This window comes from Porites lutea, chromosome 5, assembly GCF_958299795.1.
Source record: "Porites lutea chromosome 5, jaPorLute2.1, whole genome shotgun sequence".
In the NCBI taxonomy this organism is placed as follows: Eukaryota; Metazoa; Cnidaria; class Anthozoa; order Scleractinia; family Poritidae; genus Porites; species Porites lutea.
In genome coordinates this window covers 35,577,951-35,602,975 of record NC_133205.1, presented here as the reverse complement: position 1 = coordinate 35,602,975, position 25,025 = coordinate 35,577,951, and the positions used below count along the sequence as shown (strand labels likewise).

General features: G+C 37.3%; 2 protein-coding genes across 2 annotated transcripts; one reads left to right on the top strand and one right to left on the bottom strand.

Moving 5' to 3' along the window:
* The first annotated feature begins 59 nt into the window (after window positions 1-59).
* On the top strand, window positions 60-2,512 carry LOC140936818 (Golgi pH regulator-like). The gene is made up of 2 exons (XM_073386318.1): window positions 60-751; window positions 1,533-2,512. Exons 1-2 carry the CDS (start codon window positions 70-72, stop codon window positions 2,225-2,227), a joined length of 1,377 nt encoding a protein of 458 aa, XP_073242419.1. The 5' UTR covers window positions 60-69; the 3' UTR covers window positions 2,228-2,512.
* A 4,951-nt stretch (window positions 2,513-7,463) lies between these two features.
* LOC140936727 (tyrosine-protein kinase CSK-like) lies at window positions 7,464-24,421 on the bottom strand. Its single transcript, XM_073386211.1, has 17 exons — window positions 24,289-24,421; window positions 23,620-23,671; window positions 20,872-20,937; window positions 20,171-20,221; window positions 19,552-19,661; window positions 18,930-19,052; window positions 17,000-17,102; window positions 16,172-16,274; window positions 14,935-15,000; window positions 13,121-13,223; window positions 12,713-12,800; window positions 11,725-11,798; window positions 10,919-10,969; window positions 10,485-10,533; window positions 10,091-10,186; window positions 9,443-9,529; window positions 7,464-8,245 (listed from the first exon to the last, which is right to left on the bottom strand). The coding sequence occupies exons 2-17, from the start codon at window positions 23,638-23,640 to the stop codon at window positions 8,060-8,062; spliced, it is 1,377 nt and encodes a 458-aa protein (XP_073242312.1). The 5' UTR covers window positions 23,641-23,671; window positions 24,289-24,421; the 3' UTR covers window positions 7,464-8,059.
* Window positions 24,422-25,025: the final 604 nt, after the last annotated feature.

Sequence of the window (25,025 nt, the reverse complement as noted above, 5' to 3'; positions counted from 1 at the left end):
TAACGACTTCGTTCATTGTTCGTTACTTGTCGTTTCAGGATCGTGTTCTCAATCAGACGTGGCAGGAAAATGTCGTTTTTTGCAGATTGTTCCGTTGTTTTCTGCTCACAATTCTTCTTCTTTGGAATGGGGTGGATATTTTTTATGAGAAGACTATTTAGGAACTATGAAGTTCACCACGTGGCGGTTCAGTTAGTATTCTCCGTGACCTTTTCACTTTCTTGCACCATGTTCGAGCTGGTCATTTTCGAAATTTTGGGAGTTTTAGACAAGAGTTCTCGATTCTTTCACTGGAAACTTGGACTTTATTCCATGCTGTTTACTCTAATATTTCTCCTTCCGTACTACATATCTTATTTCTTGGTCAAAACATTGCGATTCGTCCACCGCAGGTCCACCATAGGTTTGTTGGCTGGTTTCTTTTGGATTGCCTTCTTGTATATGTTTTGGAAAATCGGGAATCCCTTTCCGATTTTAAGTTCCAAACATGGAATCTTTTCAATCGAACAAGGGATCAGCCGGGTGGGTGTTATAGGCGTCACAATGATGGCTATATTATCTGGATTTGGAGCAGTGAACTGTCCCTACACTTACATGACGTATTTTATGAGACATGTTACTGATGCTGATATTCATAATCTTGAAAAGAGACAATTCCAAACAATGGATATTATTCTTAGTAAGAAAAAGAGAATAGCACTTGCAAAGCGGGAGAGTGAAAGATTTGCTGCAGCAACACAACAGAAGACAGGTATGTATTTTAAAAAATACAGTGCAACCTCTTCTTTGGGTCACCTCTGTTCATGGGACACCTTCGTTCAGAGGACACAAAATTTGGTCCTGTAAAAATTTTCTGGTAATCTTTGTATTTGCTACCTCGATTGAAGGGACGCCTCTATTCAGGGGAAAGGGACACCTTTTCGGGATCCTGAAACCTGGGTTTCACCTCCATTCATCCATGGGATATCTTAGTGACTAATCACATGCACAAAAATTGTTGATAAGTTTAAGTGTTCACTAGTCAGAATGTTGACAGCCTTCAAAACATGAATTCAACATGCAACATCATAGCGATAGTCATGATTTTTATACATTATACAGCTTCTTGAAATAAAGACTGCAGTGGATTCCAAGGCAGAATTTTATTTCAACCTCCATTCAGGGGACGCCTTTATTCAGGGAGAACTTGCTTTAGACCCAAGGGTGTTCTCCATATAGAGGATCCACTGTAGCTCGTTTTACATCTCCCTTTACTCAACTATCAGCCCTCAAGATAACCCTCACTCAATGTTACAAGGGTACCAGTATTTGTTTGGTAACTATTATTTTGTCTTTCAAAACCTAATTTCCCTATGACAGTAGTTAGAGGCTGAAAAGGGTATTTTTGGAATAATTTTCGAGGCAAAAACATGTCCATCAAAAGTTAATCTTTTAGGACAGCTGACTACACCTTGCACCTTATGAAGAACCCCTGCCCCCAACCTGCCAGCATGTAACATCATTAATTTTGTTTTTCACTTTGTTTTCCACAGGAATCTGGAGCATGCTCAGTGGCTTAAAAGGAAGTGGTACTCCTGATACAAGTTATCTACAAAAGGAAGTAGATGCTTTGGAAGAACTCAGCCGACAGTTATTCCTGGAAATTGTGGATTTACATAACACGAAAGATAGAATAGAGTTGTCCAAGACATTGCAAGGAAAATACTTTGATTTTCTTGGGCATATATTTTCAGGTTATTGTATTTGGAAGATCTTTATCTCAACAGTGAACATTGTATTTGACCGTGTTGGCAAAACGGATCCTGTCACGCGTGGTATTGAAATAACTGTCAATTACCTTGGATGGAAGTTTGATGTTCTATTCTGGTCACAACACATTTCATTCTTCTTAATAGGAATTTTAATTGTGACATCAATACGAGGTCTTCTTATCACTTTGACCAAGTTTTTCAATGCCATGGCAAGTAGCAAATCTTCCAACATTATTGTCTTGTTTTTAGCAGAAATCATGGGGATGTACTTTGTGTCCTCGGTTTTGTTGATGAGGATGAACATGCCTGCTAACTACCGGGAGATCATAACAGAAGTACTGGGTGAACTGCAGTTTAATTTTTACCATCGTTGGTTTGATGTTATATTCCTTATAAGTGCACTGTCTAGTATTGGATTTCTGTATCTTGCTCATAAGCAAGCTCCTGAAAAACATATGTATGACAATTCTTTCTAGTGACGGGGATGTAACTGGCTGATTCATTTTCCAGTCATCCATTCCCTGTAAAAGCAAGATAGACATGCCTTTAACCCAGTCAAAATGAGCCGGCAGCCAGCATTATTCTGCCACTTCCAATGGAATAACTGCCGCCTAGTGGACCCTTAGATTTGATAATAGTGAACATACACAACAGGACAGTAGAGCAAAGAAGGTGGAAAACCTTGTGTGACAAGCGTGACAATTTAGCTTAAAAACAATTTGCCTTAAACTTCATTTTCCTTTAAACACTGAGATCTTTTTGTAAAAGGCCAGAAAACATCAATGTTAAGTGAAGATCACGACAAAACATTCAAGTATTAGCCCTGTCACATTTGTTACACACAACCGTTTTGTTGTCCTCTACTTTCTGCCATCCTGTTTCTCAAACTCACTAATACTGAATCAAAACCACAGAAGTTTAAGCCTTTGCCACCTGCTACTCTAGTTATTCTGCCTACCAAAGTAATTTTGTGAAAGAATTTGACTGAGCTGGACTCCATCCTTTGGTTGGAGTCCTTAGGCTGATTTACAGGCACATTCTTTACTCCCAGAGGGGCTAAGAATTTTGACAGGAAGGGGGATGTGCCAGGGTGAAGAGTTTGGTTTTTCATCAGTTATGGTCAAGTCAATATGATTGTTTCTTTCTGCCTCTGCTTGTTATTTGTATCCCCAACTTGGTAATTGCAGTCATTATCATTATGCCAGTAGACCACCCAAATATGCATTTCTTAGATACAGTAGGTAAACATTCATGTCATATATAGTCCTTATTAAAGTAATAATAGTAAATAATATTGTAAATTGAAAGGCAAATTTGTGTTCAAGTTTGTGTACATGTATTTAGTCATCCTTGGAGACCAAATTTTTAAGTTTCAAGCATGGTCGTCCACCAGTGCTTAAAAAATTTCGTCATGCTTTTTCTCCTGACCTAACTTACTGCCCCTGGGTCTCCGAGGATGGTAGTTAGGTTGATATTACTGTAATTCTTTCTGTTTCCTGTTTTTCAAATTATCACAAATTAAAGATGATAACCACTCCCTCTGCCATGCAAGAAGGAATGCAGTGCATTATTTTGTTGTTGCTGATTGGTAATAATTACGATAAATTTTGTAATCTATGACATTTTTTTCGTTTTCCTGGACCAGGCTTAGTCAGTGCTTATTAAACAAACTCTGCAGTTCACAAGTTGACATGTTCTTCCCTTACTTTATCATGCAAATGGTGTAGGAAACAAGGCTTTGCTTTGCACAGGGTCTTGTTCTACAATGTTACATTGGTCCATACTGCTGATGATTCCTATTGGTGGGTACTTCTACAGTACTTTATTCAAGAAAAGCAATCTCCTTCTTTAGTGTGGTACACAATTGACACCTACCATCCCAAAATGTCTTTAGTACCCCCATCTTTCCGCTCACAAGCAAGGGAGCTAGAGGTCAGGAATTTCAATTTTGTGAACTTTTGTTTGTTTGTTTCTGCTCTCTAGCCTCCCACACTCCTTTATATTTTCATTACTGTAAGTGCACCTTAGTTAAGTGCTTTCCAAAGTTCATTTTTACAATAACGCAGCTATTAATTATTACATGGTCGAGAGCTATGTTTGATGAGAGTATAGGTCATGGAAATGATGGGATGATGGCACAACTTGCTTTTCTCTTTTCCTTGCACATGGTTTTCTGTGAATCTGTGCAGTGAAACCATTTGCTTGCAGCTTGTGGTTGAGTGGTTCCACTTCTCTTTGACTTGAGTTTTGAACATTTTGATGTCACTTCTATGGCGGATAAGAGAACTGTTGATTTGTCAATTTGATGAAAAAAGTGTTCAAAGTAAAGCACTTCATATCAAAGTCATCAACCAGTCTATCTGGATGAGACTACACTTCGTCATCATTTTCCAGGTACGGTCAATCCTCCCATAAGTGACCACCCAAAATACAAGTTTTATTGGTTAAACCACAAGAGGTCTCTTCCAAGAAGATGTCTAGAGACACCTACTTTTATAAAATAATTCATTGCATACAATTTCTAAGTTACTTTATGTAGAGTTCCACATTGTTACTTAGGTTCTTAGTATCCTCTAAGTAGCATAGTACATACAGCGAACATAGAAATTGTACCATGTGTGAAAAGTTTGCTTACAAGTGGTTAAAAACAATACAAAATTATTAAACAGCCAGCCCTGAAAAGTGGTCGTGGCCGTTTACAGGTGGTGGTGGTTCCAACTGTAAAGCTTTGACGCAGAAAGTTTAGGTGTTTAAGACGTGCTCTCTTTTGCCAAGTGGTTACTTGCCAGAGGTGGTCGCACATGGAATTTTCACTGTATCTGCAAATTCCATGTTCTGGCAGGGGCGGGGGGCATTTTTTTAATATTCAAAGGATGCAACAAAGGATGTTTATACACGGGAGGCAACAACTCATACAAAATTGCAGGCTTGACTAAGCATATAATTTAAATCGTGGCAGGATTAGCTCAGTCAGTAGAGCGCTTGACTGCAGAGGGGAAGGTTACGGGTTCAATTCCCGGGGTTGGACCAATACTGAGGGTCTTTAAATAACTGAGAAATGAAGGTACTATCTTTGCCCTGCATGGCTCAGATGACCACATAAAATGGCAGTCCCGTCCCACATTAATATAGTGTCCCCAATTAGCACTTGCGTTTTCGTGCTAAATACATTGACACTCAAACAAAGAGCATCTTTAAAAATTTTTTCCCCTTCAACAAATTCAATCTGGGCATGACTTTAATAAATGGGAAGAGTCTACATCATATGGGGTGGGAAACCAATAATTTCAATTCTCCAAAAACCTAGTATAAGATACATAGATACACAAAACTTCGTTAGGAAACGTAAGCCTTCTGACTTGATTTATTCATGCAATTTGACCCTAACTTATGTAACAGTAATTCAATTCTACAATGCTACGCAAATTACTACTAATTCTCTAATTGGATGTCAAAAGCATAATTTACCCCTTTCCTCTAGTTACATACAAGAATAAAACAATGATACTTGAGAAGAAAAAATTTCAAAATCAGTTTCCATTACCCTAATCAATGAACATGAAAACATGATATTTCAGAAGTTAAAAAAACTAATCAACTGATGCCATAATTTTGAGTGATAATGTAAAAAGGTTCAGTTTTTCAGTTGTGTTCATTTGAAAGGGTTTCGTCCACAGACAAAGTTGTGAGAGACAAATCGCCCGTCTCCAAAATTAATTTAGTGACTCAGGCAGTAGAGATATGATTGAAGTTTGCTTCTTGTAATTCAGGAAAGATTGGGGCAATTATTACTTCAAACAAAAACTACATCAGTGACTAAAACAGTAGATTTTTCATGAAAATAATGATGACAATAATGCAGAGGCTACTTAAAAAAATTGGAAACCTATCAAAATTTTATTTTACAATTTGGCTTACGAAAATAAGGATATTTTTTGGGTTCATCTGAATGGTATAAAATACAAGCATATTGGGGATCACCAATAAAAGAAAATGCAACATTTTTATGTAACAAGTTGTTGCAAATTCTTGAATTAACAGTATGGGGGTTATGTGGAAGAGATATTTTTGGTTTGGTTTTGTTTGCTGACTAACTTTGATTTTTTTTACACAAATTATCCTGTAAATACAGAATAGTAAGAGAGACACAGTAGTAATAAACCTTATGGAAAACTTAAAGGACACGCAAAGCATTGAAGAAAGCAAGTAAATTTTCAGATCAAGATTTTTATGTTCAAAGTGAAACTTGTTATCCTCTCACAAAATACTTGCACAATGTCAGGGCTGTCATTAAGAGGCGGGGGCTGGGGATTTTCCCCTGGCTACTATGAATGTGGCCCCCGGCTGCTTTCATAGGAAAATAGAAGAAAAATAGAACCAAAAGAAATCCCTAGCCGTTTGATTCCCTGCCTACTTGTTGTATTTACCCGGCAACTTGAAATCTTAGTGACAACCCTGCAATGTAGAATTTGGATGCTGGCTTTTTAATGGGTGTTTACACATTAACACAAAAATACAAGAAAATCAGAAAGAAAATAAAACTGAAAAGCAAAATATACCAAAAAATAAATATAAAATGACAAGATTAATCAATTAGAAAACTACCTAAGAAGCAGTTTAAGTATCACAAGCAATAGTTAGGTCAACAAGATACACTACATACATAGTACCATGATAGCGCTGGAACACCAAAGGTAGGGAGAGGAACACACGTTGAAGTTATAGCACTTGTTAGAACAGGGGCGGATCCAGGGGGAGGGTGCAGGGGGTGCGCACCCCCCCTGGGATGACCTGCGGCTGCTTTCTAATTAACACTGTGCAGTCGCTTGACAGACATACAAAATCTGCTCTATTGTTTGATATGTATTCTCAGCAGTTCACATTGTGTTATTTCCTAATCAAAAGCCCTCTTCTTCGTATTCGCTTTTAAAATCTTTTACGTCATCGGTCAGTTAGTGGGCACCCCCTCCTAAGAAAAATCCTGGATCCGCCCCTGACTCGTTAGAATAACACAATGCAAATTTTGACTTTTCAAAATTCTATCATCAGATCATGTGATGCATCAAACTTATCAGGCTTCCAGTGATGCTCCGCTGGTTGAGTTTTACTTCTTGAAAAATTAGACATTAGAGTCTTATACGCGTGTTAAAATTACATGTAATATGTTTGTGACCTTCACTTTTGCTGCAAGTGATCTATACATAAGCCTACGAGAAAGCTCTCTTAAAATGTGGGTTGTCTTGCACAAGAGGTAAAGGGATGTTACATGTGTGCAGGAAGTCTTGCAGTGATTTGCAACCATTTATTTGTCCCAAATCACTTCACTATAGCTGTAGGTACTTGCTTGTTACAACATTACTATGTACCTCTTGTGCTCAAGTCCCAGAGAGGTTCAACCTCAGACAAACCTGGTTGGGTCAAATTGGAAAAATATCTAATGTATTTTTTCTTGTTATCCTGACTAAAAATCCGTCACTAAATGAATGATTTTTCCCCCTCCCCTCTTCCCATGTTGTTTGGCTAACACACAGATAGGATGCATCGCTTTTGAGCACCATAACACACTGCATGGGGCAGGGGAAAGGAGACATGATTTGATGACATTGTAGTATCGCATACAATGAGATCAAAAAACAAATGGAACATCCTATTTGTGTTTTAGATTAACATTGTTCACAGTGACTTTAAATCTGAATTCAGGCTGGTCTGGTCTGTTGCCAATGAACATAGCTTACAAAAAAATATGGGGAATCCACTTTCCACCCTCGAAGGGACTTGAGTCATTACAAAAAACAGCATCAAATATTGATAAGTATTACCCAACATCAAACTAACAACTGCTTTTGAAATATTAAAACACTATCTTTGTCTTTGAATAAAAAAATGTTGACTAGAAAGATAAATAGAAAAAATGCTTACCGGTTTTGACTGAATAATTCCTCTGACTAAAACAAGTTAATACTATTATAATATCATAATAGTATATAGTATATAATACTACTATTATTTTGGTTAATGTTTCAAAAATATTCTAGTGGATGAAACCAAAATAATCAAAACATGACATTTCCTCACATATCTTCAGAAAAAATTAAATACATTGGAAACGTCTGACATAAAATCTATACTTTACATTGCACGCCTGTCTTCAACCTATGACTACTTTGCTGGAAAAGAAGACCTTGCCTGCCAATTGTGAAAGATAGTAGTCACATCGACTAGCAATGAAATGCTGAAAGTTGTTTTGGGAAGTGAATCAACTACTGCTAACAGTTACAACAATGGTATTCCACTTGTTGAATAATTAGCTAACCAACTGGTAGAAATGATCTGTAGATTTGATCTAGTTCTGAATATATTGTCTTAAAGGATGGTCTCTGCTTTGGATCAATTTCCCAGCACTCTCTCATCACACTGTAAACTCGCTGAGGACAGCCATCTGGACATTCCATCCGATATCCTCCTTCAATCTTGTCCATAACACTGTCAATGTGCTGAAAAATAATAATCCAAATATTAGTGAAAGGAGCTTGGTGAATTTGGCGTCTACCACCTCTTGGAGCAAATGCCTTGACCTATGACCTATCTACATAAAAAAATCACATATTAACTCTGGCTAGAAACCTCTTCCTTCCCTTTGCTGCATAGGTCTACGAAAGATCACTACTAGCCTGCGAGCAAGCTCTCCACTTGAAATAGCTTTTGGGCTAGTCATGCAAGCTACAGCTTGCCCAAATGGCAAGCTGTAAAACTGACTTTCTTTGGACCCCGTGAGGAGCCTGCTCTTGGATATGAAAAATTAATAATGATTTCATTGTGGGGAAACTCACAAACACAACAAACACTATCATAATACGTTTTCCTAGAAACCCCTACTCAGCGATCTCATTTGCTGGTTTATATAATCTGCCAGCTTGATATCCAAACTGAACCGTAAGGAAAAACCAGTACGCCAAAAATAAACTGCAAAAATTTTTGGCAGGTAAGCCAGGAAATACATAAATCAAAATTAGCAAAAATTGACAGTGCATCATTGTTCAGCCACTGGTATTTTGCTTCTTCAGGGCAAAACAGAAATGAACATTTATAAGAGATCATTGCAAGCTCTCCTTTCCTCCACCCCTCACTGCCTCCCCTCACTGTTCTCTCGTGAATTGCTCGACTTGCCATAATTGGAGAGCTTGTCCCCACTCACAGTCTGTACATTGTGCATAAAAATTGTTGGTTTCTGAATCCATGGGGCAAAAATGAATTTCCTCCACAAGAACAAAGTGAAACTTCCATAACATCACATTGCCTCATGCAAGATAGTGACCTTATTTAGTTCCAAGGAAGATCAGGAAATCCCTCAAAATACACTGAATGCACCCAGCTCTCAACCGCCAATGAGGCTGTGAGGTCATACCCTCATTGCTCAGTCTCCTGTCATGAGCCAGCATGGTCATCTGTCTGACTGAGGTTTTCATCTTGAAAAGATACTGTGATGTTGTCAAATCGTCAAGAAAAGTTTCAATTTGTTCTGTGAAATAAATTAATTTCCACAGTCTTTACATTTTGGATAGATGGCATTAATCTAAAGATTGACAGAGGAAATTCTTGTTCTAACATTTTGATGAAGAGGCTTCCTCCTCTATGATGTGTTATGTCGCTTTCACATTATCAAGCACACAAAATGAGTCTGCATGACTTACCACTCTAGGGTATGGTGTTCTACCAAATGAGAATAACTCCCACAACAATATGCCATAACTCCAAACATCTGACTGTGTAGAAAATTGCTGAGGATGCAAAAAAAATAGAGTGAAAGAAATTATGTGAATGGCAGTTGTGATATTTTTACATTAATTTTCTCTACTTTTTCATCCTCAGCTTCCTACAGATGTACATCAAAAATTTTTTGATGCTCTTTATCAACTTCATAATAATAATATGATATCAAGTTAATACTTTAGAAGTAATAAACAATTATAGCAATTACTATAATTTTGGTGCTAATCATTTTTAAGTATTCTTTGCAAACAATCATACGCACGTTGCATAACATATTCCTGTACTCATGAATGTAGTTATGAAATGACTGGACAATCTGCATGGAGATCTTCATTATAGATGTCAAGGTGAATTAAATAATTTGTTACCCTATTAGTTATCAGTCGTTAATGATCTCCATTGTGAGGTTTTATCTGTTGTTTGTCATTACTGAGCAAATCAAGCATAGAATAAAAGCTGCATTCGACAAAAACAAGCGCAAAAGAAAAATGCCCCAAAACTACAACTCACAAACATGAGGTGTACAAGAACCACCTGGTTTATCGGTAATTCAATTCAATTAAACCTACTTTATGTTTTATAGCTTCAGGGGCTGTCCACTTTATTGGAAACTTTCCTCCTTCTAAGTTGAAGTTAGCTTCTCTTGCAAGTCCAAAATCTGACACCTATCATTAATAAAAACAGTTACAGTTGACTTTGAAGCAAAGAAATTTTAACCTGGAAAACAACATCTAGAGAATATGGAAAAAGCCATCCTTAAATTGTTACAAGCTTGGTTACAAAAAGAGATGCAGCAGAGATTTAAATTTCTCACTATCTTAGATGCTAATAAATGTAGAAACTATTTTAATTATTACATTCAGAATATCATGTGGTTCATTGTATACTTGGTATCAGTGCAGTTTGAGTAAATTGAAGCAGGTATGTCAGATAATGACATAATATAATTATTATTGCAGGTACCTTGGCTGTTCCATCGTCATGTACTAAGACATTCCTGGCAGCCAAATCCCTAAAGTCAAAAAGTTCAAACGGTGAGAAATGTGTACACAGCTGACGCTTATGGTACAAAGGGAAATGTTTACATCATATGACAGATTTTAGCAATTAGGCAAAAGAAAGCTCACCTATCAAGAAGTACACTTAATTGCAAGATAAAGCAAGGTCAATCCTACAATAATTATTTATTTAGTATAACAAAAGACTTTGTGTTCTCATTCATAATAGAACATTTCAGAATAATAAAATTAAAGGAGGTGAGTTCTGTCATCATTCTAATAATTATACATGTAAGATTTGACAACAGTTTCTACTGTTAGCGATGTTCTAATTATCATCTTGTCAATTTCAAAATAACATGTTTCTTGTTTATGTCTCTAATGTACTGGATCATGTACCTGTGAACTAAATGCTTCGATTCTAGATACTGCATTCCAGCTGCTACATCCCTGAGAAAATTAAATTATGGCAAAAAAAACAAATCAATCAAAAACTAAACATTTGGCTTTTAAGCTAAAAAAAAAAGAGAACATAAAATAGAGGGAATGACCACCAAAGAGAATCAAATGACCTCATGTTCACGTATTTTAGTGACAGAAGAAGTTTCATTTGAACAGTCACACCACAAATCAGATAGGTAGGTAGGAGGGTGGGTAGGTACTCTGCCAAAGGGTATGGTTCTTGAACCTTGATGGTCTGAAATAGCAGGGCATGAAAACTGCACCTGATAAAAGCGCCAGAATGTACCAAATGTTTTGGTAGATCTTTTTAGTTTTGACAATGTCCCCTTACATGTAGTTTACTTAGAGGCAGACAGACTGGACTTTCCTAGTGTACATTACCCACTACAGATCTGCCAAACCCTCATAAAGAAAAATCTGGAGACTAATGAAAAAAAAAAAAAACATTGGGAGATTCTACAAAAAGTAGTGAGATTATTCTATTATCTTTTTCCTGATCAAGATGAAATGACCTTTTTTTTAATGCAGGAATTAGCTGTTTATTTAAATTAATATTTGGGGTCCCTTTCATGACAAGATGATGCCGCTTTTTCTCAGATGACTCTAAAAGGACCAGGGATAACGGCATCAGCACTGGGACGAAACTTACAGCAAGAGCTTGTTTATTCTGGATAAGCAAACTTCATGGCCAAAATGTCAGATCTTTGCAATGATCAGAGTCTCAAATTTTAATGTAGTCCTACCTTGCAAATCCCACAAGTTCCTTTTGCCCAATGACAGTCCTTCCTCTGGTTCTCAAATATTCTACTAAGCTTCCCTAGTAACAGATAGAAGAAAGAACATTAATGGAAGCTGCAATCAAAATAAATAGCACTGTAGATTACAAGATTCAAGAGGGGATTTTAAGTTGTAATTTGAGAGCTGACCTTTGTATTTGCTTGCTGCAAATACATAGCCAAAACTAAGCTTCAGAGATAAAAATAACAGTCAGTCATTAGACAATGTCCAACTACAATATACCCAACATCCAACAAAATCCCAAATGCAATCAGATATGATCACTGGACAGATCAAATACCATGAAAGACCATCTTTTTGAAGTTGAAGATCTGTAGGGTTATGTACTTAGAGAAATTGAAAGTCAATATAATGAAGGGCTGACAACCTTTCTGATTTGTTTGAATAAAGTCCATTTTAAAAGAAAAAGTATTTCCGCCCTAAGCTTACCACAAAGAACAAGCAAACTTCAGTAGACTTACACATGTACAGGCACTGTAAAGGTTGCACATGGAATGAGCTACATGTAGTTCCTACATGTAAGTGTCTCTTCTCTTGTTTTGTGTGAGAATTTCACAAACTTACAGTCAAGTAACAGTAATCAAAAGGATTTCATTTTTGTTAAACCCCAATATCCACATACAAATTCTCCAAACTGATCTCTATACATTTCCTTAAAGAATGAGTTGAGAGGATTTGATAAAAGATCAAGGCATTTTCCCTTAGGTGATCATTTTATTAATTCTCATAACCTTATCCCTTGACAGTGTATGGATATCGTTAGGAGAAAATTGATGTTGGTCACCATTGGGACTTAAAGGGTTAAAAAATTTTCCAAAGATGACCTCCAAGTTTATCTTTCTGAAAATCTGATGTACTATCTTGTTCAGTTATTATTGGCAAATGAGCTGTCACTTGTATAGAAAGGCATAACACTTTTGTCATTTTGCTTACCTTTCCACAGTATTCTGTAACAATGTAAATTGGGTTTCCATCCAAAGACACTCCAAGTAATTTCACCAGATTCTTATGGCTTAAGTTCCTGTTGATTGAGATACCGGTTATTATCTTCCAAATTACATTGTAACATTCCTACAAGTATTTTCTGTTTAAGATACAATACCTTAACCTAGTTACAAGAATCACACCTTCCTGCAGGTCTAGGAAGAGGATGGGTCGAAAAGATGGGTATTTCAAAATGCACAAAAAAAAAATCGTTATCCATATAATTTCTCATAGGAACAAATTAAATCCGAATTATCTCTGTCATCATATATGCAAAACTAAGTCCGACTATAGCTTCTATTTCAACACAACTAACAATAACAATAAAACGTAAACTATTGTGAGATTCAAACATACGTCATAATAGAAGCTTCAGTTAGAAATGATTGTGCAGCATGACTGTCATCCAGCAGCGACTTAACTGCCACTTTCTGACCCCTATAAACACCTTGAAGGACATCTGGAGATAACAGAAGAAAAGTATTCCTTTTTAAATGTAACATAAATAATTACAGAATGTACTAAGTTGACAGCAAAGAGCAGCTTGCATGTTGTCAGGGTAGTCAACAGTAGGAGAATGGTAGTGCAGACACTGACCACCCCATATAACAGCAGTATGAAGCATATTTTAGGATATTCAAGCAAGACAGATTTTCTGCAGAGTGTCTGGAACATTCAGCAGTTTACTTTTTACCCCTCTCCTCCCAAACCAGCCTTTTTTCCCATTGTTTGAACAAAGTACTGCGACGGGTGCCCTGAAAGCCCTGCATGAGATTAGCTCATAGCTGGGCTGCAGTGACCGCCAGCCATGGTAACCTGAAGGCCCCTGAAAGTTAAAGTTTTTTGCTCTTGAATGAATACATGATGGTTTGAAACAAATAACATGATTGTGTGGTTCCAGAAAATATCCATACCCCCCCATGGAAGACCATTGGAAATTCCGAGGGGGAGGGGGGGGGGTTCAAAGGCAGTAATTTCCGAGGGGTATGGGGGGTTCATGGGAAACTATTTTCCAAGGGGTGACAGACCATGTAAAAACATTGAAAGCAACATACGATTGATCTGAAGCACAAAAACATACCTACGTACGTTGTTTTGAAAAAGAAGTCGGTACTCCTGGCCATTGACATGAGGTTAGCATCATTAGCTTTAATGTTTCTGTTTTTCTTTGAGTTAGCTAGCACTACAATCTCCAGAAGAACGATGTGTCTTTGGAACGAAGTCGAAAACGATTGAAAATGGTGGACATAACTGGAGTCTTGTCTTCGTCTCGTTTTCGTCTGACCAACATTAAAGTGCTTTCACTTCTGTTCACTGAGTATCCCTTTTCGCTACCTTGACATGCAGGACACACATTTTTGATAGGTTTCATGTTTTATCAGTGTTTATTGTGGGTGGAAACTCATGAAAAATGCGATGAGAATACTTTCGTTCCCATTTCTCGCTCGACCTTCACAAGGCCCGGCTACCTGGCTAGTAAATTCTGCAATCGTGACGACGTTCACGAAATCTAGCGCATTGGCATGTACAGTATGTTGGTGAAGTTTTCGGCCCTTAAATAAAAGTCAACCTGAAGAAACTGACAAAATCTGTAGAAATATAAACAGCCAGACAGGAACCTTGTAAGTTTCTGGGTTTTTCTTGCTACCGTTTGCAAAGTTGTTTAAGCGGGTGAAACTTACGTTCTCTTCATAACGTTAAGGTCGCAGTAAACACAAAAACGTAGAACAATCGACGTTTAAACTTTGCAAACCAAATGTTTAAGCTTAATTTATAAGCTTACAGAAAAACAACACAGACATAATTTGCAAACGTGATGGCGAAAAAGCTAAAAGTTTGGCTGAGTAATAAACTTAACAAACGTTTATGCTGCACTGTTGTAATAAAATTCTACCATATTTTCATAACTGAGTTAGTGTTTTTAAGTGCCCAACCTACTTTGAATTTCCAAAGTGTGGTAAGCGAAGTCCCCATTTAAAAATTCTGGAAATTCCTGGGGGGAGGGGGGGGGCGGTCATCAAAGAACCCCTGGAACGGAAAAACCTGGGGTGTGGGGGGGGTGCAAATCAAAGAGTCTTTCGTGGTGGGGGTATGGATATTTTCTGGAACCACACATTGTTCTTAATAAGGGATTTTCAGTAAAGTAGAGCAAATTATAATATTATTCTCACCTCCGAACTCTCCCTTCCCAATGGACTTCCCAAGCTGTAATTCACTACGTCTTATACTCCAACCCTCTGAAAGACAATTCAGATATTTTTTTTAAAGTGCTATTTGCATTAAATTCTGACAAGTGACATACCAAGAGGCATGTTTGAGAAATGAACCAAAGACCCATCTCATAACATACAGGCTAGAGTAACAACTGCCCCAAGAAAAGTGAATGGATCCTTCATTAAGAAGACTCAATATTGTTGAAAATTCCTCAAAACGTTATTGGTGCAAATGTAAGGTTGAAGCACAGTTAAAAACCCCACAACTAAGAACCAGGATTTTTCCAAAATGGCCTACACAGGTTCTTATATAAATGGTAGTTAGCACAAGTTTAGGCTATTTTAGGTTCTTAAATAGGTTCTTATTTTCTGAAGAAAAAAAAAAAAAAAAATCTTATATAGCTAAAAGTACTTCCAGGTGGTTCAGCTTGTCTGCATACCAAATTAGAAGTTATGTAAAGATGAACATTAAAAAAAGAACTTGTTTAATTTGTAATCGTATCAATAACAATTTTTTTTTATTTTTAATCATTGGCGCTTAAATTGCAGTTGGAGTGATAAGGCACCTATGTCTCCAAAGGGGATTCTGGTTGTTGATTTATCTTAATTGCCTAAGTGTGCAGAATTTTTCCATATATTTTAGAAAATAAGAACCTGTTTCAAATTTTAGGCTATCCAGGTTCTTATATAGAAGGGGCTTAACTGGCAAATTTTAGCCTAACAGGTTCTTAAAATCTAGGTAATTAGTCAAGGGGTTTTACTATTATCCTAACATCTAGTACCCAATAAATTGAATTCTGAAATGGTTATAAACTCAGGGTGCAAAGAAAATCATTTTTAGAGCTTGCCATTTGGGCAAGCTAAAGCTAGAATTTACTAGCCCAGACGTCATTTCAACTAGCCCCCAAAACTTTTTGACTAGCAGAATTGATTTCACAGTACTTCTGTTATTCGAATTCCTCAAAAAACATCACTTGCTCGTTGGGCAAGTTAAAAACAGAAATTCACTAGCCCGATAGCAAAATCCACTTGCCCTAGGCTATCGGACAGTACTTTCTGTGCCCGCTGAAACTTCACCTGCACCAGTGTTTAAATTGCTTTTGTGAGTGGAGAAGAAGAAGAAAGAAAGTGAGTTACATTGGATAATTTGCAGACTCAAAATGAACAGCAAGATGCTAACATCACATGTACAAACCTTTTTTGAATGATTCGGGATCAACAGAAAAATCAAATTTGCCTTGCTTTTGTAAAGGATGCGCGAGTCTTGTAGAAAGACCATCTTCATCGTGTTCATAATGCTATTAAAGGAAACAACATTAAAAATGGCATCTCTCTCTCTTACTTATGTGCTTCTATATAAATGGACAGTGGAGCAAAGCTTCCACCTTTTTCTGTGATATTTTCTATAATTTTTAAAGAATTCTCAGTAAAATAAAAAATGTCTATTATAGCTGGAAAGTGTCTGGGCTACCACTTTTCGGGCCCTTTTGCATTTGGGGCTTAAGATGCATGAGCAAGTTAAGTAACACATTTAGGATGCAGCACTGAGTCGTTGTAGGTACTGGTGATATACATTCTGCTCAAGTAACTACATGTACATGTGCATTCAGTAACCCTTTAAGTCCCAATAGTGACCAACAGCAATTTTCTCCTAATGATATCTATACATTATCATGAGATTAGGTTATGAGAATTAATAAAATGATCACCTAAGAGAAAATACTTTGATCTTTTATCAAATTCTCTTACAGCTTAACTAATTCTTAAAGGAAAGGTATAGAGATCAGTTTGGAGAATTTGTATGTGGATATTGGGGCTTCAAGGGTTAAGGAAAAAGTCTGAACTTTTTTCTGACTCAGCAACAAATTCTTCAGAAAAGTATTTTCTTTACAACTTCGAGCTTCTAAATGTGGTGTACATGCTTATTGGCAGCTACGTTGACGGTAATTGTAAGATGAAAGAATACAGTACTCCAAGTACCACTGGTAACTCAGGAATGTTGTTTTTCAACATTATCACCTACCTGTACAAGTTTTGTGAGATTTTCAAAAAAGGTTTCATCGTCCACAGTAAGCTTATTGTCATGAGTGTATCTTACTCTGTAGTGATCAACCTTTGAACCAGTGCTGGTTGGAATACATGTAAAAAAAAAGCTTTGTTATTTCTAGTAAAAGAGCCATGCACAAGCATTTTATAACAGACACAAACAGCTGTAGTAGTAAAAGAGCTGGAAAGACATTCAACCTTTCTTATTCTTAAGTCAATAATGGTGTCATTGTATTACCAGAAGTATGAACGTTTCTAGTACCAGTACATGGTACTGCAATGATACACCAGTGCACTGGCAGCGTGCAAAGATTTCCAAAGAAAGTCGTGTCCGATAGGCCGGGGCTAGTGGATTTTGCTATCGGGCTAGTGATTTTTGTTCTTAACTTGCCTGATGGGCAAGTTCTGTTTTTGGGGGAAATTCAAATTACACAAGGAGTGTAATCAATCCAGCTAATCAAAAAGAGTTTTAGGGCTAGTTGAAATGACTTGTGGGCTAGTACATGCTAGCTACAGCTTGCCCGAATGGCAGGCTGTAAAAATTACTTTCTTTGCACCCTGACTGGTGAGCCACAATATTTTTTGCCACGATACGAATTTTGATATTTGAACAACATATCACGATATCATGATATTATAACCCTTCACTGTGTTTAATGACTCCTTACGCAAGTCCAAACTCTTCTATAGCTATTTATTAAAGAAAGGGACAAGTGAGTTCCAATCCTTGCTATGTATAGCTTTGCATCCTTCCGATCCAAGATGTATTTTTCAAGATGGCAACACAAATGCATGCATACATTGCGTAGGTTCAATTTATTTGCCAGCTGACACAGTCTTGCGTTCCTACAGGTAAAATTCGCTGTTTGTTGGAAAATGTCTTCTCATGTTGTGGAAAAGCTGAATTAGAACCGGCATGAAGTATTGTTTTGTGTATCGTGTCGTGGCACCTGTATCGAGATATGTATTGTATTGTGAGAAAATGTATCATTGCAGCCCTATCAAGTACTACCAAAGTCTTTTGGTGTAAAGAAACCTCTTTGGTAGCACTTTCAACCAGTAACAATTTTGCTTGTCTTTATTCTACAAGGTAGGTGCCAATGAGCTGCTGGTCTTCAGCTTTAGATGAAATATCACTCTACAGAATTTTACCAAATGAGGCTTGAAAGTTTTGAATAAGATTCTTGGAAGTAAATGATTTAACCCATTTGCCCCCGAGCCGCCCGTAACCACCCGTGTGGATCCACATCCCTTCTACCACTTGTGACGTCATCAGTTTTAATGGTCAAGGACAACTTTGTCCACTAACGTGTGCAGAGTGAAGGGATCTTTCAAACCATACCAGAATGAGCACAATTCAGTCAAGGACACCAGAGAATAAGGCAAAAAACCATGTAACGTTGACCCAAAAATTGCCATGAAAATCTTGTTCCACTACCCATGTACCTTTCCTTTCATCTAATCCTAAGATCCTAAAACATTTCCTAAAAACTTTTCCCACCAATATGAAATGTGCTAAATGCCCAGCAAAAGAAAAAAAAATGAGGCAAGGAAAGTGGAAAAAAGGGGAGAAGAGAAAGCAAAAAGTAAAAGTCAAGACGGCTGTGTCACTTTTAAATCAAACAATCATCTTGCAATTTTGCTTTCTGTGCATGCCCAAACTTCGCACGCTAACATCTTGCATCTGGATCAGAAGGTCGCGAAGTGTACGACCTGTAAACGACTTTGTGGCAAGTTTTAGCTCTTAATAGCACGCCAGTGACCTGAAAGCCGCTCGACTAGCTTCAAAATACGTTTTTCGGCAAAATCTCCTGGGGAGAATGGGTTAATTTACATTGGTTGCTCTAACAATAATGTTCATGCCCCTCATGATAAACAGTTGCTAGTAACTGTTACTTAAACCATACCAAACAGAAAGGGTGTAGTCTCCTTGAAAATTCTGGCTTTCTCGGACCAAAAACAATCCCTTTTTATGCTCTGGCTCTAACAGTTGTTCAGCCTGATCTCGTGAGATCTTGCCGTGAAACCACCTGAAATTTTACACAAGAATAATTTGCTGTAAGTTGTTAGAAAGTCTCTCACAAAAAAATTCTCTTGAACTCCACACAGCCAACTCTCAGTCCACTCATGTATAAGACAGAAATCCGCCTCATAGTGCACATTGAGCTTCACACGAACTTACTGATGGCTGTTCTTATTAGATTAGAGACAGATTGTCCGTCTGACACCAAACATTCAAAAGAAAAGCTGCCTTAGATAGACACATGGGGGGATATTTTCACATATATAACCTAATAAACTATGTTCCACTTCAAAAGGAGTAGTTTTGAGCTGTTTTGGTCTGAAAACAAGTAAGCTATGCCCATTAAGGTCTGAAATCAGGACCACATACAAATGAACTTTTGCCTGAAACAATGTTCGGTGTCAAATACTACTAAAATATTAATAAAGAATGTTTAAGCAATATATCAACTTCACCTGGGCAAGGTACACTGTACTATAAATTAGAAGAAATGATGCCAGACTTACGGCATTGCATCCAGCTTCACAGCTCCCTTAGCTAATTTCTCTTTAACATAGTTATACGGAATCATTCCTCTCTGTCCTTTAGCGTTTTTTGCTCTGTACCAGTTAGGGTCCTGGAGAGAAATCATTAGTCAAATCAGTAAGCCAACAAAATTCAGCCCAAGGTCATCAAAGTTATCTCTCTAAGCTTTGTCTGCCTGTTTTTCTACCATTTACATGTGTATGTATGGGTGAAGGTAATCAACCAGTACCTATACACAAGATGGTACGCACTTATTTGGAAATTTTCATAGCATTTCTTTTATTACCTGATGTGTTCAGTTAGTACATTTTACAGTGAAACAGGTTATAACTGGTAATAACCAGAGGTAAGAGAGTGCAGGCGAGTTTCAAGCTTCTGTTTGAATGTCAAAACCCTTTTGCTCTTACCATGGTGCTTTGTATACCTTTCATGTGATATAGTCCATTCATTCTTAATGAAAGTCCAAATTAAGAGAGGCTATGTACATACCAAGCAAGCGTAATATCAACCTGAAGATTAGAATTGTGGGCTCTGCTTGTTGCCCGCAATAATATTATTATAAATTGTACAAGTGTTGGTACTCTTGACAATGCAACTTACCCGAGTAACGCTCTCAATAAGCAATATTTCACCCTTCCTGAATGGAAGATCCTAGTGAGAGGAATTTTAACACATCACATTCACATTACACACTGTCATATTAAAGAACACATAGAAATCACATGTGAAAAACACCACTGGCTGGCAAAAATCAGTTGCCATGGACTAATCAGGGCTTTAAAAAAGTTCTGTTGCATAAATATCTAAAACGAGTAGATTTTACCGTATGGCAAGTAACCTTTTACGCTCCCTTGCCCAATGAGCAGGGGCCTGGCAAGTAATCCTCTAACTAAGTCATAAACTTAAAAAACAAGGAAGCAACCCCATCCAGCGGATAAGAATTAGGCAAACTTATTTCACTATCCAGTGGATAGAGATTTATACAGTGTATAGCCCCATCCACATTTTGAACAATTGGGACAAAGGTTGTCATTTGTTTCACCGAGGTGCTCCTTCTATAGTTGTTTATTTTAACCCTTTAAGCCATAAGAATGATCAGCATCAAATTCCTCCTTGTAATATCACTGCTTTATAAAACAGAGTGGTCATGAGAATTAAGGATATGATCACACAAGATGAATCTAATTGATACTTCGTCAAATTCTCCCCACTACTTCTGTTGAAAATTTATAGGGATAACAGGGTTAATTACTGAGGCTCCACTCTGCATCAAAGATTTGGATTTCCATTGATAAACCTACCTCACGTGTTCGCCCTCTAAATTCATACTTTCCAACCACTTCAGTTCCTGTTGGCCATGGTGTATCCTACGCAAACATATTTAGTATTCAGTATCTATTATGTTGCATGCTACATGTAGATAAGAAAGGCTCAGCGCAACATTAAAAAGCATTTTGCACTAATGATGTCACAAATTTCTGGTCCCTACTGTGACTTAGACATTGAACCTGATCAAATTTTCTATGGGAAAGTTGTGTTCACCTTACCCGGCGTGCAGTGGTTTCTCCACGCTGGACGCTAGTGTCCAGCCTAGAGAAACCACTGCTCGCAGGGTATGTTTACCTGCAAATTTACATCGTCTTTGAAGATTTTTAAAATCGTCAAAAGAAGTAAAATCCAGCTTGGAAATGATTAAATATCCTGAAAATAATTAACGTGTGCTAAGACTATGTTAAACATGGACATAACTGTACAGATGAGTGATCTTATTCCTAATACAGTGTCTTTACCCTTATGGTAAGTTATGGTATTTCACTAAGAAATGTACAAACTGAGTAGGGCACCAAAGCTGTTCATAAAAATGTAGTTTGGTTAAAATTAAAAGTAAAGGATGCTCATTTTTATTAATTTTTGAGTGCAAAGGCAACGCTAGGTATTACACTACTGTAGGATATAAAAAACTGTATGGCTGCACATAACAACCATTTTAAACTTATACAATTTCCAGTTTGTGCTTATGTTGGTGCGCTTTACAGCTCAGAAATACTGCCACAGGCTTGCGAAAAACACATACAAACTTGATTTTCTATTTAGCATCTGTGGTTTTGGATGATAACATAGTCAGAAATGTTATGTCATGTTTCAGTGCTATCTGACTAAGGCTGCAGGGCTATGGATCTAATTTGACCAGGTCTGTTTATTTTCTGATTTTAGCTGTTTATTTGAGTTACTTGGAACAGGTTTTGCTCCCTATTACCCATGCAAATATTAAAATAAAGCTGAGAGAACAGTTAAAAAACATTCACTGTGAATTTTATTCATGTCAGAAATGCATGTTGTCTATACAAAGCCTTTGAGTACAAGCAGAATGCAAAATTTGTCTGAGTCATGCCGGGGGCACAAAACCTATTTTTAGTAATAGTGGAAAGTGCTATTGGCACACACACAAAGTACAGCTGATACCCTTATGTGACAGACTGATGGTAATTTAATATTTTACTATCTAAACCTAAGCTGCAAATGACAATGTTACAGGTGGCCTCTCCTATAAGCCTCAGGTTTGCCTGTTAAACAAGGTTCAATACTTACAATACTGTGCAAAAGTAAGTTACCAACCTCTTGTAAGATGTGAATCATGTCACGTACAGAAAACAAGACGCAACTAGTAACTTACATTAATTTAGTGAAAACTAGGTTGTCAGAGTTGTAAGCAGAAGTGGAAGAATCAAACCAATCATTAAGTGGGGGAAAAAGTTTTGTAATCGGTTTATTCTTACACTTCTGTTGCTGACTCTGACATTCAGGTTTTCACTAGATCATAAGAAATAGAATCATAAATAGAATCAGAAGAAAATGGAAATGTTTGATTCTACCAACCCTGATTCCATCGAGCTTATAACTTCACTTATAATTATGACTCCAAGTTTTGATTTTTACAACATTGTACATAAAAATAAGGTAGTCTTTGGATTCCACATATGACTCAACTGCTAACAAAAACCAGCTTTAAGCTTTCTGTGGCTCCTTGAATACTCTGTGAGCTTTAAGCTAATATTCTGGGCTGGGTTGTTCAAAGCAGGGTTAAGATAACACAGGGTTAATTCAAAATTTGAATTCAGATATGAAAGCTCACAAATCAAATTCAGTTTTATTCTTTTTGTCTACAATTTGATGATTGCATGCTCTAAAAAGAATAGAAAAAATCACCTGGGAAAATGCATTTGAACAAAAGAAAAAGAAACCAGGGCAAAAACTTTAACCTGAGTTAGCGCTAATCAGCCTTTGAACAACTGGGCCCAGCGCTATCATTAGGGACAGGGATTTCCCCCAGTTACTTTGAAGTTGACCTCCTGCTACATGTACTTTCACAAAAAAATAGAAGAAAAACAGAACCAACAGAAATTCCCATATACCTGTTTGATTCCCCACCTACTTGTTGTGACAACTTGGTGACAACCCTGAACATAGGGTGTAATTTACAAGATTCTCCCCCAAAAATATCAAGAAGTTACTTCTTTGCTAAGAAATCAGCAGCTGCGCTACTATTTTCCAAGAAACATCATTTTAGTCAACACGTTAAAATTTAGTGCTTTCATGCATGGTTTAATAAAGCCACAAAGTTTCTGGGAATTGACAATTTGACAGAAGAGAAACTACCAGTGACGGCATTTGTTGCATCCTGATCTTGTAGCAGGATCTCTAAACGTCAACTGTTAATACTTCAGTTATGAAATCCCGAAACTCAAAATAATACAGTGGAAACTCGCCTTACGGCCACTTTTTTTGGCTGCCTGGCAAAAACCACCATATATTTTCTTGTAAAAAAACCCTTGTTAATAAGGCCAATTTTTTTGGGCCCAATAGTGGCCATATTAACGGTGTTCCGCTGTACTACTTTGAGCGTGTCAAAAGTACAAGTTAGTCCAGGTAACAGTTTTCAGTACAAACGAACTGAAAACTTTCAGTTTTGTACTTGGAAGATAAACATTTACATCATAATTAATTGTAGCTGGCAAGTAAGGGATCATGAGCAAATTTGGGTTACAAACCTGCTGGTGGTTGATGGACATATTGAGGCATTTGGCACTCTGAGGTAACAACCTTTAGGAAATACAAAAAAACGGCAAACTGTATTAAATTCAACATTTTTTTCTTAGCTAGTTAGCTTTATACTGCAAAATCACTTACTTGTCTTGGCATAACTGATAAAACAGTCCACTGCTGACTGTTGCTTAGGAATCGAGGAGACGAATATTAACATGAAATTGATGACGGATATTATAATAAGCATGATTTGGTGTGTCTGATAATATTAAAATGTACCTAAAAGCAAAGTGTTCTACGAGCTAGAACCTAAAACCACTGAGAAATTACTGGGAGTTGGTAGACTCAATAAGCGTACATCGATGTTCACTCCAGCCATAATCCCTTTTAATCCTAATGTATTCGATCTATCTGACGGTTTTGGATTTGCAGTAAAGCATTTATACACGGAAGTACCTAAAACAAAAGTTATCTTTCTCGCTGAAATAAGAGGCTTACGCTTTTACTTTCACCAGAATTTAAACGAACCTTTGACTGCTTAAATTAGTAGAATTTTCGAGAAAAAAGCGAGCAAGCATATAATGAGCAAGATCAGATCACTGACCACTTGACAAGACAGGGTCTTGTTGATGTATCCGTTACGAGCGCAACGCTTTGATCGTAAGACTACTCACCCTAGAGGCCTGTCTGCTGCCAGGAACAACAGAAGGCAAGAGTTTGAAGTTTCCCACGAGCTGCGAAGGGTAAAACGCTCGGTCAAACTTCGCCCGACAAAACCGGAGGAGAAGGACTTCCGTACTTCAGCTTCAGTTCGCACAGGAAATAACTCCGGCCTTAGAGGGGGGTCAATGAATACCTCGACGAGCAAACACCACAGGACACCCAAAATGGGTGGTTAGACGGATACAGCGGCCTTATTGAATTTAATTATTGCATTTAGGAGTATTATGGGATGCCCAGGGGGCACTCGCTCAGTATTTACACGCGCTTTTCTGGCAAAAAGAGAACTTCACTGTTTATTTCTCAGGAAAAAGGCGATAATTATTACATCCAAACACGGCACAACGATATTTTTTCCCATTACAATCTTTTTCTAGGAAAACTTAAAGACAAATTGGCCCGAAAAGTGCGCGTTCATATGCTGAGCGAGTATATGAGAACGTGCTCATGCCTCTCTGGGCATCCCATAATACTCCTTACATCTAATAAATTCAATATGGCCGCTGTGTTGGTAAAAAGGCCTAATTATTTATTTTTATTACAATTGGATGGCAGAAAAGACTAAGAAACGTAAGAAAAAGTAACAAGAAAAAAACACCATAAGGATGGTCAGAAAGAGAGTCATAGACCCCATACGAGACCGACCACCTTTCGACTGCTTGCAGTCCGCCTTTCTCTTAAAATCCGTCTT